The 21,025-nt window shown below is 39.0% G+C and overlaps 1 protein-coding gene across 4 annotated transcripts in view; it reads left to right on the top strand.

Annotated features, from left to right (window-relative positions):
* Positions 1–21,025, top strand: part of adk (adenosine kinase) — a 209,465-nt gene that overhangs the window by 16,519 nt on the left and 171,921 nt on the right. For all 4 annotated transcript variants that reach the window (XM_015381250.1, XM_015381233.1, XM_015381242.1 and 1 more), the window contains exon 4: positions 8,817–8,895. In XM_015381250.1, coding sequence (XP_015236736.1) covers positions 8,817–8,895 — 79 coding nt within the window. The remainder of the gene's footprint in view (positions 1–8,816; positions 8,896–21,025) is intronic.

The raw sequence follows: 21,025 nt of genomic DNA, 5'->3' as shown, positions 1-21,025 counted from the left end.
ATGCATAAAATACCAGAAGCAAATAGATGCATTGGCAGTGACGTGTATGACGTCAATCGGTAGCGGAAAGCTGAAGTAAAACAAAGATGGCTGCGCCTGGTTTTTCCTTTTGAAAAAAAAAAGCAAAAGGATGCGATCTCTACCTTTTTGTGAATGGGAAAGATGTTTGAAAACTCCGCTAGCTGTGATCTCAGCTGCTACTGCTGATGCGATTTGCTAAAAGCTCAACATGGGGGGCATATGCCACGTGGTCATTTACCTAATCAGTTTGAAGAATTGAACTTAATGTCCTACTGTCTTTTGTGGACAGAGGAAAATTTCCAGCTAGATACTCTGTAGAATACAAATTAAACTACATGTATCAATCAGACTTATGCCAGGTTATTGAATCTATGTAATGCACAAGCTTTTCTGATAAGTAAATAAATAAACCAACTCTTCCAATTTTCTTACTAATTATGATGCAGTTAAGACCACTTTAATCATGTCAGCATCATGAGGCTTTTGTGCAAATCAACGTTCACCAACGCTTTATTAGACGATAGCAGAAGACGAAGAACAAGACTTCAGTCAATGTTTGAATCGTGACTCATTTGTGTTTGGTGCTTTTATGCGCCTCAGTCTTCGGCATCTATTCCCATCATGCCCTAATGTTCCAGTGATAAGAATGCCCTATTCATTCTGCGTTCCTCACCGGTTGCTACAGAGAAGAGAAGAAAAGGGGGGAAAAAAACACACATAGAGAGAAAGAAAGAGAGACTCTACAGACATTGAATAAAAAGCACATCTATTTCTAAGAGGCTGCACAGTGGAAGATAATTATTGATTTGAAATAAGAAAAGATAAGGTTCAACCTTGAGCAGCTCAACGATAGCGCACAGAACAGAATAATTAATGGGCCTGTCTTGTGTCGGGACAAGCTTTCACACAGAGACGAGCGTATTGATTTTAAACAGATAAACTGCGTAACCCTTTGTGAAGGATTTGACAAACAATTTAATTGGGGGGAAAAAACAACAATATTCCTCACCCTTTCCATCTCCCTTTCATCACATCCCTGGGCTGTTTTTTTTTGCCTCCCCCTGACCTATGGAAACAATTACTGCACATCAGGCCTTGTTCTTCCTCCAGACTACCAAGCGAGGCTGGTATAGGATGTATGCACTGATTGGGGAATCTAATCAATGGTGGAACTTGTCTCTGCTCCAGATGCCTGTGTTGAAACTGGGATTTACCAAAGCCTTTTAGTTGCCTCTGTCAGATAGAGAGAAGATGGATTTGCCTGTTTAAAAGTACCCGTCCGCTATGGTTGAGGCAGAGATAATTCGGTGTTCAAGCCTCCTTTCCGGTACCCCAAGGAGAGCAGCAGAACTGCCCCTGCTCCTCCATGTTATCTGTAATATTATTAAGATACTAAGAAAGGTGTTCCTCATTCAAGTCTGCATTTATTAATATCCTTGCAAGGGAGAACAGAGATACAGTCTTGCCAATGACCCTGTCTATTCTGAATCACACTGGGTTTCCCTAACTATTTAAGAAGCCTGAAAAAAGCTGCCAAGGTTTCGCCCATACCGGTTTAAAACTGGTTTCATACAGTTGGAGGAAAACAGTAAAATGTAGAAAGAAACTTGAGATGAAGGAGTTTAAAATTTGATGGGAAAAAACTATCTTCTGTTCTTCCGTTCACATTTTGAATTGAAGCGAAACGTCTTCAGACTTGGAATAAAAAAAAATTCCAGTGAATTGTTTCACTTTTCTTTTTTTTTACCTGGATGACTGAATCTTCACCAGCATATCTTCTGTTCTGTTCAAAACAACTCCTCTCACCAAGGTGTGAGAAGGCCTGAGTGAATACTTTAATAAAGTAAATGAAAATCGGCACTCGTACGAAAATATTATGAAGAGATTTGATAGAAAATGAGTTTTCCAACCATATCGGTTACCCCTCATCTCTCTTGTCCTCCCCTGATTAGTGATAGTTTACGTTTGATAGTGTTTTTTTCTCCCTGTCCTTGTGATTTGTAAGCTGTTTAATCCCGAACTAAGCAATTAAATATGAACGGACCGAGTTTAGAAGAGTGGGTGCCACAGCGATCATTAACAGCAAATTACCCCATTGTGCACTCAAACACTCGGAGGGACTTTCAGGCAGACCACTCTAGAGGATCCAGATCCAATCTTACCATTGATTAACCGAGACTTGTTCTTCTTGCAAAATCACTCGACAGGGATTTCAGGGCACTCATCTGGTCTTATCAAGATAGACTAACATCAAAGGCGAATGAAGAGGGATTCGGTAAATGGGCTCTCTTTGCCCTTCATGTTAGAGACGTCGAGGAGCAAATCTTGAATTATTGCCTCATGTAAATAATATACTTGGCTTGTTTTCTTTCTTTCTTCTTTTTAAGGAGAGGTTAAAAGGAACTCATAAGTGACTGAGAGCAGAGAACACTCAAAGTACTTTGGAAGCTCTCATATTTCTCTTGCTGCTACAATGGCGGGGGCCTCTTCTCCAGGAATGTAAACAACACCATGATCTTGACTTGCTTGCCCCACAATTTTCAATGTGTTAAGCTGAGGGAAAATGAATAGCCTTACGTCAAACCCTCTGAATAAAGCATTCTGTACAGCCTTATTTCTCTAATTGGAATATGATTCTGGTTTAACCTACAGCCACCGGCAGATTTAATGGCCCACCTGGTTAAGATGTCTAAAAATCCCTTAAAATAAACCAATCTGTTCTGGAATTGGCATAATCTCACCAAAAGACTTCAATTTTATAACAGTAACTTCATTACCATCCTCCTCACTATGCTTGGTGTTAAAATAAACGTACATGATCTCACAATAGGGAGCAGTCTTGCTTGATAGGTAAATGTTTTTGACAAAAAAGTAAGTACAATTTATGGTTATGCGTTGAGTTATCTGGCAAGAACAGGAAATGTAAACTACCATAAAAGATGTACACTTACTACCTTACATTGTAATAAATTATAGGATTTTTTTCCCATGAATCAGTAAATTACGTAGGATATTTAAAAAGTATGTTAAAGGTAAACTCACTTCGGCGAGATAGTCTTGGTCTTATTTTGATCCCAATTCTCAGAGTTCCAGTAAATTTTAAATATTTTCTATTACACTATCAATGGTCTTGAATCCCCAGGGGGAAAAAAAAGACTAATTAAAATGTTAAATTTGTTTTACACTGTGATCAAATTAAAAACTAACATATGCACCATTAATAATGGTGGCAAGCTGCATTGTAGCCACAGCTACCCTGGGGCTCACTGACAGAAGTGAGCTGCCATACACTGGCGCCACCGGGCCCTCTGACCATCAGTAGACCATGCAGGTGAAGTGTCTTGCCCAAGGAGACAATGACACTGAAAGCCGGAGCTGGGGCTTGAACGTCAACCTTTCAATTTTAGGGCAAACTCCTACATCCAACGCCGCTGTCTCTTGTCTTTGGAGATGGTGATTTTTGTTGTAGAAAAAAAAAACAAAGATTTTCTGCCTCTGAATAGATGTACTGTAAAACGGTAATTTTATAAATCTTTCACTGGAACTATGAAAGGTTTGCTGATTGTAAATCGTAACCAGTGCTGGTAATATACCTGAATTAGTGTTAAAGAGTACTTCCCTTAATATCTAATTGTGTAGAAAATGATCACTGAGCATTTGGTTAATGGTCTTTTTAACTTGCATTTTGTTTGTACTGCACTTGTTATATAAAACAAACTGACCATACATTAGTGGAATACATTGCATAGCTGAAATTGCTCCTTCATTGAATGAGACTGGCATGTTTTAAAAGCTGAGGTTAGTTGCTGAGGACATTTTGTTCAAAACAATTTCTTTCTCTCTGCTCCCTCCCATCACCAAGCAGGTTCAGACTGCAGTAGATGGAAAGGGATTTTCTACCCCTAAATGGCCATGGGGGCCGTTTACGGTGTCACTACTGTGGGATCACATGATGTTTGAGGGTGTAAAGGTCTCCAGGCAGCTGCTCCTTTTCGGATGGGATTTTCAGAGTCCTCCAAGAGCAGGGCCCCATGCTGTCTGAACTGAAAGGTGGAGCAAATAGTTCTACTGATGAAAAAAAAAAATCAAATCCTCTGAAGCTGTGTGTCTGTTTGAAATGGGTCTGGAGTCTCTCGAATCCCTTCAAGTTATAAACACCCACAGTGGTCAGATTCTTTTTTTGTCAAGGAGTCAAAACAGGTGTCTGAGGAACATTTTTTTTTTCTCCCTGGTTAGCATATTTTCCACATGCATGGAATTTTTTTTATTTTTTATTTTATTAGCAGCACTCTGCCCTGGGTAGACTCGTTGCCTTGAGACATGATATGTAGACTTTCTTTGAACCAGTAAAATTTACTTTCACACCAGCTCAAAATTCGGCCATGCTTAGTTAAACCAGGACTTCTCCGATTCCCACATGTTGGTAAGCCATGTTACACTTTGCATACAGACTACTCCTGTCTTAGAACTAGATTTACTACGGACACATGTTTCACTAAATGAAATGTGAAAGCACTACTTAAAGGTATAGTGGAGGATTTTTGGCTAATTTTGGAAAAGACCCGCCCTCTCCACAAAAATGCACATGCACAACCCTGTACCCACTCCTGAGAGGGAACGCCTATTAAACAAGCCCATTTCTCCTCTGCAAGCTCAGTTTAAAAGTTGCTGTTTGCATCACTCATACAAGCTTACTTTCCAAAAGAAGATTTGCAATTTTTTCACTGTCACACTTTGTCAGACTCACCACCAGTAATTGAAAACGTATTTACGACAAAGCACCGTGGTGAGAAAGGCGAGCTTTAATGACTATCTGAAACCGTAGCTCATCACACATATATACTCGAAGGTGTGCATGCGCAGAAAAAGATCACTCTTTAAGGGCGAGTACGTAGCACGGCCTTACGGAAACATATCACCAGGATGATTGACAATTAGGAGGACCATTTATTTAGATGATCCACCTGGAAAAAGAACATCCTCCACTACACCTTTAACACCCTGCATCTCTGCAAATATCTTTGAATCCTAAAATGCTTAGAAACACAACCTAACCGTTATGCGAATACACTTTGGCATCTCTTTAGGAAGCTTTTTGGCTGTAAATAATACAGTTTGATTATTATCTCCCTGATGTAAATACCCATGAAAATGCATATCCTTAATTCTAAAGCTTAGTGGGAGAAAAACAGAAAAACAAACACCCCCTAGCATGGCACTGCATCTCAACTGTAGTTGAGTCAATTACTTTAGGAGGGTGGATACGTTTGTGTATTTTGCCCACTTGGGAGCCTACTTCACAGAACAATGTGGAAAATACACATTCCAGTTTCCAAGATAAAAAGGCCCCTTCTTGTAGCAGAGCCAGGCTTTGCATCACATTATGCACAAGTATAGAAGCGATTGATGTCTGAAATGGCATTATGAAGTGATGAGACGAAATGGATGGAAACTCTTAGTATTCCTCTGTAGACCTCAGTGTGTTCCTGTGGCTTGTGTTTAAAAACTGCAATTGTTTTCTGCCCCATTTCCAAGGGCAAGGGGTCCATTTGCTTTCCCTTTTTTTCGTTTAGTCGACTACTGTCATTTTTTAAACATCGACCGAGGTGGACTCTCCCCAAGCACTTTACTCTAGTTATATGCACAATGAAACCTATGAAACAGTTGGTAATTTTGCCATATTAAAGCTTTATAGCTGTTTTTATACATTGCATTGCTTTGAAAAGAGCAGATAAATTTCCTTAGATTTAGCATTTAAAGCATTTACTGCTCAGACCATTTTAATTCAATATGGCTAACTATAACCATGTGTGAACAAAGCTTATCTTTTGCTTTTATTAGTCTGTCTGCTTTAAAAAAGTTTGGTAAATGCTTTTGTTTAGATGGAACTAAAATGTACAATCTTCTTGATTTTTTACTATCTTCTTACTGTGTTGTTTTTTTAATAGTCTGTTTTTCGTGTTCCTATACCTGAAACTATCCCAAGGCTTTCCTAGTCCAGCCGAGAAACGGTCCCTCCAGCATGTCCTGGGTCTCCCCCAGTTCTCCTCCCGGTGGGACATGCCTGGAAGCCAGGGAGCGGTCCGGGAGGCATCCTGACCAGATGCCTGACCCATCTCAAATGGCTCCTCCCGAAGTGGAGGAGCAGCGTTCTTTCAGTCATTTCCCAAAGCTCATGACCATGGACCATTTCTACCACTTATCAAGTGATTTTTTTTTTTTTTTTTGTAGGTACAGCAATAAAAATGATCTACACATGTCATCTCAAGGCACTTTACAGAGACAAATAAATCAAATCAGATGGAGAGGTTAGGTAAACAAGTGTCTGGGATCTAAGCAGTCCCAGCTGACTGCATCAAGCCATTGATTTGCATTTTTCACTCTTCATGGATGAGCAGGTAGCAACAACAGTGGACTGTTGCCTGCATCGTATTGTTGACGTTGCACTTTGCAGCTATTTCTTATATCAAGTAAGACTCAATGAGAGAAATTTAAGTTTACACTCTTAAAAAACATGTTCTAGGAATCGGCATCCAATGATTAGAACTTTGTTTCCAAAAATTCCAGCTACTTCATCATTTTTGTGTTGTTTTATTTTAAACATAGCTCAAATGTCGACTTTGTTTGGGGAAAAAAAAAGAAAAGAAGTTCATTATTAAACAAAATGCATTTCTTGTTGGGTTTGTTAAATGTAACACATAAAAAAATAAGATCTCCTAATAGATAATGAAAAAAAATCTATAATGTTATAATACATTTTATTTGTATGTCCAAACTCCGAATGTTTTTATTTGTGTAGCAATAACTTTTTTTTTTTACATCTCTGTCAGTTTTTTATCTTAAAAAAAAAACAAAAAACCAACAACAAAAAAAACACAAAAAAAAGCCACATGAGCTAAATACAATTTTTCTTTTTTTAACAGACACATTTTCATATATGTCAATGTTTTAATTGAAATTTTATTGTAAGTGCATATTTGGCTTTTATGTGTGTGTGTTGTATGTATGTAATGATGTGATGTAATTTTGATGCCTATCTTGGCCAGGTCTCCCTTGCTAAAGAGATTTTTAATCTCAGTGGGTATTACCTGGTTAAATAAAGGATAAATAAATAAAAAAATATGTATGAACATGGATGGTTGAAATTAATTAGAGCAGCATTAGCTCCCTTTTAACTTTTTAATATATAACTTTAATGTTTGCTTTTGGAAGCTCTTGTGTAATAGAACAATACAAAGTAAGAGATGTTGTAAAAAGGAATGAAAAGTATAACATAGTGATGAATATTATTGACAATAAAGAAGTTTGCCACTCTATTTTAAAAAATTCAGACTTGTTTAAATCGAATAGATTTAGATAGACATCTGTGAGCATAAATTATTAATTCTTCCCAAATATTGCTAACTGGATTTATCTCTGGACGTTGAATCCATCCTAGCACTTGAAAATGTTTTGATCTGAACCAGGGTTCCTCATTCCAAGCCCTCTAGGCTGCTCCTTTAAGATGTGTCTCTGCTACATTGGCAGGACTCTGAAGAACCCGACTGTAACTGAGGAGGTAATTTAGCCATTTGATTCAAGTGTTAAAGCCGAGACGCATCTAAAAGGTGCAGGACACCTGACCTGGAGGACTGTAACTGAGAGACCCTGATCTAAACCATCCCGTTTATAGCCCCATTTACACTATGCTCTGAAAACCGATCTGTGCCAAGCTTGGATCAGTTAGCAGAACAAGTTTGGTTCCTTACGACCATTTACACACCGCAATAGCACGGTTCCTCACCTCCTAGTGATGATCTATGGTACTACTGCTCTCTAGAGGGAAACAATCAAACCAACATGTGGCTCTCCGTAACATTCAGAAAGTTTGGTTATAATTGTGATATTTCATTGTTTGCGGAGAGTCAGGCGAAGAAGGCAGTCTTTGGTGGATTTACTTGACAGAGTTGGCTATTGGGACGTAGATACGACCAACAATAGTCTAATCAGGGCTTACAGACACAGGAAATGACAAAATAGGCTTAGGCTGATCACACTGCTAAGCAGAATCATCGCCGAAAATCATATGACACGGTAGGGAAGCTGGTATTTTTAACTGAGCCAGAACTGAACCGTGCCAAGCCCTACTGGTGAACCAGTTTAACACGATGCGGTTCAGTTTTTCCGTCAGTTTTGTGTGCCATTTACACTCTACTATCTTGGTTACCATGCTCAGAATGATCTCTGCACAGTTTCAAAAGGGTAGTGTAAATGGGGCTTTAGTCTCTGGGTGTATGGCGATGGTTGGATCCCACTAAAAGGTTAACCTCTGACCCTAATCTTAAATCTTTTGCAGCCTCCGATAGGTTCTCCTCTCCAATGTTATTATTTTTAATCTCAGTCAAATGTGTTAAAAAAAACAACATAAAGCTCCTCACCGAATTCCCCCACAACATAATGCTGTCAACACCGTGTTTAGCCATAGATATTGTATGTTCACTGGTCACATGCAGTGTTTGTCTTCAGCAACAAGAAGCAGTTTACATAAGGAAAAACCATTAAGGTTTCTGCCACAATTTATAGATTGACAGAAACGGCTTCTGATTGCTTTAACAACAAAATAAATTACTTCATCTCCCTATCTATTAAAACTTTGGTCTATCTATCACATCTGTTCCAAATAAGACATTCTGTGAAAAGCATTACAAATGTGAAAAAGAAAACTTCTGTATGGTACTATAAGAAAGTTAAATAAGGAGTTTGAAAAAATGAAGCTGTTAACTTTATCTTAACTGACAGGTCTGTTCTTATTTCAGATTTGAAGAAATCGTCAAGAGAAACAAAGTTGAATACCACGCCGGTGGCTCTACCCAGAACTCAGTGAAAATCGCTCAGGTTAGTCATCTTTGGCTTTCTACAGTGTGCCTGAATGTGTTTTGAATATACAGTGGTATGGTTGTAACCTTAGATTTGTCAGCCTGGCAGCCTTGGGAATACACTGCATAGCTGCACGGCACATTGACACATTACAGCTCTAGCTTTTGTGAATTCATCAGACCTGCCACGGAAAAGGGAAAGGCGGGCAGGATTAATAATATTTACAGTGTTATCTAGTTGGCCTAATTTCCTGAGACATATCAAGCATCAATTAGAGAGAATTACAACTAGATGCAATTAACGTGTCACAACAAATTATATCTAACAAATGCCGATCTTCTCCCTGGCTGTTAGACAGATTTGTGTATCTAAAAGGAATCGGTGATTGTTCAAATCTAAAATGACAATCTGAACTTTCAAAGATTATTTACTAATTCCATTTTTCTTCTAAAGTGACTGCGGCAAGTCTTTGAATTTGACATGCAGTGATTAGCTGCTGATAAGGCTCGGGTCTGCTCACAGTAAACAAAGAAAAGGCATCCAGCTGAAAAATAATTCCCTTCCAAGGAGGGGGAAATGAGTTCAGAAGCTAATTGAGAGGCTGATGCCTGTTAAAGGTAGCAACTCTTTCTTGTGTGTGTGTGTTTACAAGTGCATGTGTTTTTATTTTATTTTTCTGAGTGTTGGTTTGGTGTGCAGAGTTTGCATATATACCCATGTGTGTGTTTGTGTGTATTTATCAAAAGACAGAGACAGAGCAGGGGAAAAGAAAGTAGGCAGGCCCTCAGGCTGGCACCATCTCTACGCTTTAGAGACAGTAAACATCTTTTAAAAAGAGATGCGTAGCAGTGCACCTCCACAAAAACACTCTTTAATTATCAAGATCATAAGCCTTTTGCTTAAACTCGGTCTCTTACAGACGTTAAATGTCAACGAGATTTTACTCTCTGGGCAAAAACTCCCCCTATTTTAAAGCCTGGGCCTGCCTGATGCAAGACTAAGCTCTATTTTTTTTTACGTGTTGAAGTATAATCGCTAAATTTTTCACTAGGAAGCCATTTCCTTTTCTTGTTTGTCTTGAAACTGGGAAGACGTATACATTACATTCTCTGATCTATCTCTGTTAAGACATCTATGTTGACAATGATTGTTTCATCTTTTATTTAAGTGAACACTACAGGAATTGCCCCCAAGCTGCAGATCAAGTCCCATGTGAAATTAGATGGCAAAGGAGATTTTTATTGCCGGCCCTAGCAGATGAAGAAGGACCCGTCATGGCCCTTCTTCTCTCTGTGCCCCGAGAGAAGTGCTCAGTAGACTAAATTGGTCTCATAACAGCATAGCAGGCCCTAGTCAAATGTTATTCTACTCTGTTTATTTGGATATTTACCCCCTTCTGAGGGAAGATGTAGAGCTGATTCTGAAAAGCTCGAGATAACAAGAGTGTTTTCGTCCCACACCCCGAAGTCTCAGAAGCGGTTTCTGTCAATATATACCTTCAAGCACTGACTTTTTCCACATTTCACTTTGAGTTTATAGTCTTCTTTTATGAAAAAAAATGTATAATGCATAACCAGCTCTCGGATTATCACATTGTAGCACCTGCAATATGTGAAACTTCAAACCCTCACTGTATTGTGGAAGCTGAACCTTCAAACACAAATGATATGCACCGCAGCATTGAATCCACATCAAAGGGGCCCGGGCGACTAAATGAGATGCTCGATCCAGGGGCAGGTTTGCTCACCATCGACTGCTGGAGGAGGGAGAGAAGTGTTCAGAGGCTTTGCACAGGAATCGTTGTACATGCTGGGAAAAACCCAAGGTGTGGGAGGATCAATGCCTTTGCCTGTAGAACTCATACTTCCCTTCAAATACCCAGCCAGCTCAACCGAGGCAGTGATAGGTTAAATGCTGCCGTTTCATCCAAGTTAAGATTTCAAGCAAAACCTATACGTCGCTATTAGGAAAATACACAATCAATGCTAAGTGGATTTAGGTGAATTATAATTAACTAATTAAAAGCTTAGAAGGATAGAGTGCTTATATAGAGCTCATTGCCCTTTTGTGACATATTGTGTTTTTATTGAGTAGAATCTCTGTTTTCTGTGATCAAAACTGAAAGGTAACTCTCCCCTCAGCTTTCCACTTCAAAACAATTTAAAAAAACACTGGTATATGCCACTGGTCTTAGTTGGATTTATGTCCAAAAATTAACTAAATAATTCTAAAAAATGAAAACATTTAAATGGGTGTGGAAAGAAATGAGAGGTTGGGAAATATCTGATCTTCTGCACTTTTTTTGGTGGCTCTGTGACTGCTGCCATTGAATCACACAAACCGCTGACAGAAACACAGGGCATGAGACCGTTCATACGAAGTAAATGCTGCTAAATATAAAAAATAATAAAAGCGGTTAAAAAATGCATGTGTGTTACAAAGGTAAGTAATCGTAATCGTAAAGAAGAAGCTTGCATGTATGCACTTAGATGTAAAACGAGCATTCTCTAATTCTTTTTTTTCTCCCACTCTGAACCTGGACAAAAAAAAAAAAAAAGGCGTTCATGCTCTCTCACAACACTGACTTTGTTTATATAACCAACATAAAAGACAAAATACCTTTGAATTCCACCTAATCGTGTCTCTGTGTGGATGGGGCCTAAATTGAATCATGTGCAAAAAAAGCGGTGAAATAAATCAGCCAATTATTTTCTAAGAATTAGTCTATTTCACAGCTTTTTTGGCCCATGTTGTTTCATGATTAATGGTACTTAAAGTTCTTCAGAAAATTTGCTACTTGGATGTTTGGATTGCAATTAAGGAAAATTTTAAATTGAAGTCTGGAAGTTGCATAGGACTGTGTTTGAAACCTTGTATGTTAAGGACCTCCTCTATTAGCTCCATCTTAATGTCAACTCTGACCAGATATCCAATCCCTGCTACTACAGTACTTCCACCATGTTTCACCATTGGAATAGTGTTTCATTGTGGCATTTTCTCATGTCTTGGTCTTTACCAGAGCATTTTTTCCACATACTTGCTTTGTCAGCTATTTGGCAGGCAATTTAAAACAACTTTGTGTATAACTTTGTTCTTGTCCTCTTTCTGAAAAGCTAGAATTATAAATCCATTGTTATTCTTTACTTTTTGAGGATTAACATCCTTAGTCATGTTCAGGTTAGCATTTGTGACACTGTAGGGTTCCTAAAGTACAGTGAAGAAAATAAGTATTTGAACAGCAAGTTATTCCACTTAGAAATCATGGAAGGGTCTGAAATCGTCATCCTATGTGCATGTCCACTGTGAGAGACATAATAAAAATCCAGAAATCACATTATATATGAGTTTTTAAAACTATGTATTTGTATGATAATGATGCAATGAAGTATTTAAACACCTGGGAAAATCAATGTTGCTATTTGGTACAGTAGAATTTGTTTGCAATTAAAGAGGTCAAGTGTTTTCTTCACCAGGTGTTTTCACACACACTGCAGGAGGGATTTTGGCCCACTCCTTCATACAGATCTTCTCTAGATCAGTCGGGTTTCTGAGAAAAAGTTTGAGCTCCCTCCAAAGATTCTCTATTGGGTTAAGTCTGGAGACTGGCTAGGTCACTCCAGAACCTTGATATGCCTCTTCCAGAGCCACTTCTTGGTCATTCTGGCTGTGTACTTCGGGTCATTGTCATGTTGGAAAAACCAGCCTTGACCCATCTTCAATGTTCCAACTGATGGAAGGAGGTTGTTCCCCAAAATCTTGCAATACATGGCCCTGTTCATCTTCTCTTTAATACAGTGCAGTCGATCTGTCCCATTTGCAGAAAACACCCCCAAAGCATGATGCTACCACTCCCATGCTTTACAGTAGGGGTGATGTTCTTGGGATGATACTTGTCATTGTTCTTGCTCCAAACACGGTTAGTAGAATTATGATGAAAAAGTTCTATTTTGGTCTCATCTGACCACATGACTTTCTCTAAAGACCCGTCGGGATCCTCCAAATGGTCATTGTCAAAAGTAAGACGGGCCTTGACATGTGCTGGTTTAAGCAGGGGAACCTTCCGTGCCATGCATGATTTCAAACCATGACGTCTTAGTATATTACCAACAGTAACCTTGGAAATGGTGGTCCCAGCTTTTTTCGGGTCATTGAACAGCTGCTCTGATGCAGTTTTGGGCTGATTTCTCACCTTTCTTAGGATCATTGAGGCGGACAGGTGTCTTTATGCAGCTAACAACCTCAAACAGGTGCATCTAATTTAGGAAAATGAATGGAGTGGAGGTGGATATTTTGAAGACAGAACAACAGGCCTTTGAGGGTCAGAATTCTAGCTGATAGACAGTTGTTCAAATACTTATTTGCAGCTTTATTATACAAATAAATAGTTTAAAAAAATCATATATTGTGATTTCTGGATTTTTATATTTTTTTTTAGATTATGTCTCTCACCGTGGACATGCACCTACTATGACAATTTCAGACCCTTCAATGATTTCTAAGTAGGAGAACTTGCAAAATAGCAGGGTGTTCAAATATGTATTTCCTCACTCTAGATGCATTTCAGTGCATTTCAACATTCCTTGCTGAATAAACCCTAGATCTTGTTTGGATCAAGTTGGTAAACTCACACACACGCAGAGCTATCTGGTTCTGCTTCTTTGTAAAGAAAAAGTGCTACAGTATGATAGAAAGTTGTGGATTGGAAGTTGTTGCCTTTGCCCTGGCTCTTACAAACACCGTGCCCTGTGGGGCCATCCTACATAAAGGCTTACTTACTGGATGTTGCAGAGCTGTGAGGTAACAAAAACCAGCCTCGTGTTGCCTGCTCAAACGCAGCCACACACATCAAAAGGTCTGAGCTCTGACAGAGGGCAATGGAAAACAACAATCATATATTTTTTTTCTCCAGTTATTTACAAAACTGTGGCTTTTCTGAGCATGTGATCCAAATTTTGGTACTTCTGAGCACTCGTGGTGTTTATCACAGGTGACAGAATTGGTGGGGGGAGTCAGTTGACTGGAGGGCTGTATCAAGAAGCACAGTCGATTCATTTAGACAGAACATCAAAGTTCTCCAACAGCTCCTAAGGGCCTGGAGATTGAAGTCTGAGCAGAGACAGGCTCGTAGGGAGTTATTGCTGCTGTGAGTGGAGTGGATCCTGCTCTGACTGCCTCATGTAAACCATGCACTCTCATTAGGTTCCTCACAAATCAACACCAATGACATATTGTTTCTATTTGACTCCAAGCATGCTTCATGCACATTTACCAAATAGACATATAGCATTGTGTAAGCGCCTTAGCTATAAATGTGACACAGAAACTTTATGATTAATTATGTTCTCTCTCTCCTCTATTTAGATTTTGCATTTTTTGCAGTCTACATAATCAATCCACCGTGATGTCTTAATTATTGTTTAGAGAGGACAGGCTTTTGAAAAATCTGCTGTCTCTGTCATGGTTTTGATGCCTGTTTAACATTTCCTGAGACTTGGTCAGTCGTGGGACGGCTGAGTGGGGCCCAGCTCTGGATGTTGGCTCTGAGCTCTTAATTGGAAACGCATGTGAACCACACTGTTGAAAGTCGCATTCAAATAACAGGAAAAAGTCCCACAGCACCACTTGACTTTGAGAAAGTTCCTCACCGGCTCATATTTTCTTGCAGGAGAATACTCCAACTGGTTTTGATGTCTCATTGAAGGCAGTGACTTATTTCTCTGGGTGAAAATGTTCCATGACCTAATGTTTGGCTTTTACCGCTCGTTTTGTTAAATAAATAAAGAATGGCAGATTGCCTCAGCTTGAATGAGCCGAATGAAGAAATGCCTACGTCTGGTACCACTTACAGAAAAAGAGGACAGTTAAGGAGAAAGAGAGAAGCTTTTGTGTTCGTACTCTGACTCGCTGTTCTGGAGGATGTGCTTATATACGCTAAAAGGAGGCATTTATAATTTTTCTGTCACTTTCTGTTTTTACTTTCTTCTCTCACTCTTAATGATCAGAGTTAGAACAAATGTTCTTTGTCTGTGGAAAAAAAAAAAAGCTGCGGGACATTTGAGTAATTTGATGCCGGTTCGTTCTCAAGTTTCAGGTTGTTTTTTTTTAAATGAATTAAGAGAGATTGTTCAAGCGTCGATCATAGCACTGCTGTGCCAAACATGAGCTAATAACAGATTAAAACTACTATGCCCCAGAGTTTATGCCACAAATATCAACCCTATGAAGTATTTGAAGAAGAAGGGTGAAAGAAGGTGAAATTCTTGCTCCATTATCGTGTCTTTTCTTCAAAATCAATGTGAACTTTTATGCTGATGATGTTATTGTCTTTTGTCATGGTTACTTTATAAAATGATGCATAATTGTGATGCAGGAGGCAAACTGTATTTTTTTTCTCCAAAATATCTAAAAAATGAAAACTTGGGTGTTCATTTGTATTCGACCCCTGGGCTTATAGTAAATGGCCTATAAGCCCAGGCCATTTACTTTAAATGGTAAATGGCCTGGGCTTATAGCGCTTTATCAAGTCCAAGTTATTTACACGATATTCAGTCATTCACACACTTATTCCCACGCTGATGGTGGCAAGCTACATGGCTTGCTGCCGCTCAGTTGGCCCCACCAGGCCCTCAGACCACTAACAGTGTCTTGCCCAAGGACACAACTACTGAAAAGGACCAAACAAACCAACAACTAGGGCTGCAACTAACGATTATTTTGCAAATCAATTAATCTGTAGATTATTGTTTAGATTATTCGATTAATAATCAGAAGGACAAAGATTCCTTAAGGAAGACTTTTTACAAAATTAAATCAGGTGAAACTAAAATGGGGTTCTGGATAGAGCACATTGACAGAAAAGTTTTTTTTTATCTTAAATGCAAAATCTTTACATATTTTTTACAATCTTGGTTAAATTACTACTCTAAGTGGGTCACTCTGTCAGCTAAAGGCATGTTTGAGAGTCTGTATACTACAGTTAATGATTAATCGATTACTAAATTAGTTGACGATTTATTCAATCGTCGATTAATTATGATTAATCCAGCTAATAGCTTCAGCCATACTGACAGCCCACTTGTTTCAGAGTGAACCCCTCACCTCATAAAGTTGCCCCTTTTTAGTCCCTCCATTTTGTCTCATTGATGTCAGGGGGCAAACCTGGGCAATATGACAAACTGAATGGAAAAGAGCAACTTTTTATGTTTATTTTCAGTTAAGTTCATTGTTGAATTGCCGCGCTTATCCACGTGAAGCTGTTTTATGGCACCAGTGTCTCGTCGCTTCCTCCCATTGCAAAGCAGTGAAAAGGTCAACGTCTACTGAGCCGAGAGATGCATGAATCCAAGTAAATTTTTTTGCTTTGTTTGTCCCTTTCATCCCCATCTTCATTCACTCTAAACATTCCAGGTGCACAAGGATGCTCTTGAGAGTTGGGAGGGGGGGAGTTAGGGTTGCTATTGTTTTTTCCTCTGCATAAGCAGCAGAAACGAAGAACGCCTCATTCGCTTTGATGAGCGATGTGTTCATGCGTGGGCTTCAATGTCACCCGCCATGAGGCAGCTGTGAAGTCGCAGCTCATGTCTGTGGTGCCATTTACTCAATGATGAAGTGAGGAGATCTCGGTTGGTTCCACATTCACCTCCCCTTTTACACACTCTTAGACATCCCCCCCCACACACACACACACACACTGCCTGAGCATGGTTTCCCCCCACCTCAACTGTATTGTGACTGTATGTCACAGCTAATACTGCCACTCATTTAATCTCAAGCTCTGCGGTACTCATGATAAAGGTTGACTAAACGATTACACAGGCTTTTTTTCCTCAACATCTGATGGCCATGACCTACAGCACAGTATAATTAGCTTAATTTAATTTTCCCGTCTGATGCAGAATATTTTTGTTGCCCCAGCAAGAAACTAGCAGTTTGCTGTATAGGTGACATATCAACATCCCTGTTCAAGTTAATTTGACATCAAATCTGCGACTTAATTCGCGCTGCCAAAGGGAAAGACATGAGGAATAGATTGTAGCTCATAAGTATGCATTGGAAAAGGGTGTTGATTAACTTTGAGGGCTCGAGAGACAGACGCACTAAATGTGTATCATCTTGCCTCAGAGGCAGTTGCTGGAAACGAATGTGATGAGTTGTGTAACGTGTCATGCTTTAAATCCTCGGTTCCGGTCTTGGGAGGGAAGGCTGTGACATTGGGTTTCCTGTTCTGTGCGTGGTTCTGGTACTGCTGGTACTGCTGGTACTGCTGGTGCAGCTGCGGGTCTAGCTTTCACTGCTGCCTGACAGGACTTGTTAAGATGAAAGACTGCAAATTTGGAAGCATTCAGTCATGGTATTGCTGGAATTTGCCTAATGCAGGAAATTTAGTGTATGCTCTGTACTGTGCATTTAAACATTATATCTAGTGTTAACTTTATAAATGTATGTTGACAATAAAAACACTGATGCATGCAGAAAATGCATTGTTGCATCTCTGGACTTGCCTTGGATTGATAACATCAAATGGGGAAAATAAATTCAGACTATCCACCGGCTAATCTAGTCTTCGACACAGGTTGTAAATAATAACATTTTCACAAATCAATGAACATTTGGATTCTTTAATCACAACAAGTACTACATGGATTTGTAAATAATGATTATTTTTATTCTTTCAATTCTTTGGCTATGTGGAATTTGTGATTTTCAAAATCTTCACCAGCAATTTGCGATTTTATTTCTTTGTTTTTCTTTTTTTTTCTTCAAGCTGTTGGACCCAAAATTCCTGTGAGCTCAACAAAAACGTGGTCAATTTCTCACAAATAAGTAGTTCTTATTGTGGTATTGTAGATTCCTAAATTTGATTAGCAAGCAGGGACTATTGCTTTTTTATTGAATTTTGAGGAAAAACACCAATAGTTAGAGTAGTAACAAATTATTAGATAAATATATCGGAATCTTATATATGTTTTGTACATTCTTAACTGATATCTGGGTGTGCTGCATTCTTAATACGGTAAATACTGTATTTTACGGATTATAGGCTGCTTATTTTTTTCCCACGCGGCTTATAAAAATGCAGCTTTTCTGTAGATTCTTTTCTAACTGCCAGAGGTGAAAGTCAAAGTTGAAAATGAAATAATAAGGGGCAAATTTTCATTTAGACAACATTGTAGCAGCAGGAATGACGGAGAACAAAACCCCAAATTAAAACGTTTTGCAATGTATTTGCCGCATTAAAGCTGCCGAGCCGATGAATAGACTGGGCTCAACGCCTGCAGAGCTGAAATAAAGAGCTGAGGATGCCCCATCTTTCAATAGAAGCTCTTACTGCTGCGAGCTAACAAGCTAACGGGAGCTAGCATTCTTTTTTTTATTTTATTTTTTTCAAACAGTGTCCTGTCTGGCAATGTGGCAATAAGAATAATTATCTTGATGCTAAAAAGAGCCCAACAGATATTACTTTCACAAGTGGAGCAGTAGGGCTATTTCCATTGTGTTACGCTTGTTTTATGCATATAAATTGCTTTATTATAATTATGCAGAGCTGGTATTCTTAGCGTCCAGACTCCAGGGGCTCCCCCTAGTGGTTTGGTGGGAGACATTTCAGTAAATATCAGCGGCTTATAGCCCGGTGGAGCTTATATATGTACGTTACCATTTTTTTCCAAAATATTAGTGGGCATGGCTTATAGTGAGGTGCGCTCTATAATCTGGAAGATGCGATACTTCTAAGTCGTACTGAACTCTTGTAAACATTCTTGTGAATTCAGCTAAGTCAGACGAAATCTTCTGCTTCATCTTTAACTATTCTATATGTTTTGTAACCTTATCTCTGTTACCTGGGCATGAAAAGTAGCTACATGCCACAAATTCAAAAATTTTGCTATTTTTCTCAATCCTATTTTTCTGTTTTTTATTTTCAATGAAGAAATTTTCATGATGGGGTTGGTGTACCACTTTCACCAATTTTACACCCCTATCTCTCGTTTTTACATTTTCTAAGTTCTTTATCATTCCTTTGCAAAAAAAAAATCCATTGCATTTCTACCAGTTCTTCTCGTTGCTGTTTTGACCAGTTGACCCTCATTAAATGAGAAATTAGGAACCCCAAACTAGAAGAACGAAGTGAATTAATCGTTTTGCAGCATATTTGATAGACGAATTTAAGGAAAAAACAAACAAACATTTGAATAAAGAGGGGAAAAGAATTCTGTTCGGTTGCTTAATTTGACGTCAGTACAGGAATTAGAGTCAGATATTTTTTGGAAGAGAACATTTTATTTTAATTAAGTAATTAAAATATTAAAGTAAAGTTAATGAAAAACAGCTTGCTGTCAAATAATGTTCTATATGTGACAAGTGTCAAACTATCAAAAAAGATTTTTACATATGGATAAATTATGTGCAAAAATTATGGTTGACCAATCTGATACTGTAAACAATGTTTCATTAATCATTTGCTTATAAAGGTCGTGGCTGGATGAGCGAATCATTGGGCATTTTATACCACTACATTTTTATACAACCATTGAATGATGCCCCTCTCTCATATTTCCCCGCAGAATGCCTGTGGCAGTAGTATTTATTTGGCACATTCTCAGCATGCTCCCACTATTGCGGTTGAAGTGTTGCATAGCAACTGAGGAAAAACAGCTTTAAATATTTTGCTTAAAAAGGTTTTAAGAAAATAAAGAACAGCCTGCAATTACTGTTCATTTCTCCCGAGTTCATAAGTTTAAGGAGCTGTAGAGCTGTGCCAAGCAATAAATGAAATACCAAATTAGGCTTTGTGTTGGCCTGGAAAAAAAAAAAAAGAAAAAACTCTTTATGAGTAAAATGTTTTTTCCTCCTCTGCCAATTCGTTTGCATCTATTTCGGTGGTGTTTATTGAATAAATGCTGGCAGATGTCTGCACCTTCACTAATTCACAACTGTTTTGAAACAGAGCTCGCAGGAGTTTTCAAAGTTCAGCCTGGCTCAGTTGTCGAGCCAACCGAGTAGAAGCTTGACAGGATGGAAAAACGTGTAGGTGAGTTTAAATTTGAAGTGATGTGCCTCAGGAAAACGGATCGGGGATGGAGCGACAGGAATGGGGCACATGTGGAGAGAGAGAGAAGGCTGGATGACGCACAGCAGGTGACAGACAGACACTAATAGTAATGGCTCTTATCAGTGCTTCGCTCGCTCCCTCTTTTCACATGGGCTCTGACATCCTCCTCCTACTCCACCCCCTCCATCTAGCGGGGGGTGCTGGGAGCTCGCTGGGTTGTGCAGCCCGCTCAGACGGAAACAGCCTGCCAAACACCGGTCCCCTCACATATAAATTGCATCATTAACATCGCCTAGATTATTCCAAGCTCTCCCACCGGGTTTATGGTAGCTCCAGCTCAACTTAACTATTTGACTCATTGAAGACATTCAGGTTTCCTGAGTGAGCAGCTCTTGGATCTCCTGTGAAAAACACCAGTTTTATTCTTACTTTAGGCTTTGAACAAATCCAGTGGAAATAGAGAGTTATTAAGTCGTCTAATGTGCTTTATTTGCCGTCTGGGGTTACAGCCTGTCATGGAGGCAGGCTTCTGTCACATCACCATCGGTGGAATTTATCATTTGAATCCGCAAAGACATTTCAGAGCCACTATGCCTTCCAGTTACAGATTTTACTCATATTTTTCCAAAATCCCTTTTGCATCTCTAAATAACAAAATAACACAGCAGATTAATGTTAATGCTAATTTGAAACAGAAAAGAAACCATTTGTCTTAAGTCTGCTTAAATACAACTTCTTTAAGCAGACATATAGAAGTAAACGAGAAAGGCAGGTTTTAACTGTGCAAAAAGCCCTAATTGATATAAAGTCCTATAGGTTTATAGACGAGTCAAGCCACACAGTGATGGATGTGCACAAACAGACTAAATGATGACCTCAAGGGTTCTACTTCCTGAGTTGCTGTAGAAAGGTGGAGGTTTCCTCTAGAAGTCCACCCTTAGCTTTGTGAGCACCATTGGACCTCCAAGTCAGCATCCTGCCTTTATGCAGATTCTTTGTTTTCCTGGAACTTTGGAAGTTTTAATGACGTGTCCACTGATGAGCAGTCATGTTTCAGCTGCAGGATAAGTGGCTGTTAGGGAGGAAATTATATTCCCT

Source organism: Cyprinodon variegatus, unplaced genomic scaffold (assembly GCF_000732505.1).
Source record: "Cyprinodon variegatus isolate N-32 unplaced genomic scaffold, C_variegatus-1.0 Scaffold12, whole genome shotgun sequence".
NCBI classification, from domain to species: Eukaryota; Metazoa; Chordata; class Actinopteri; order Cyprinodontiformes; family Cyprinodontidae; genus Cyprinodon; species Cyprinodon variegatus.
Note: the sequence above shows the minus strand (reverse complement) of the source record. Positions and strands in the feature narration are given on the sequence as shown.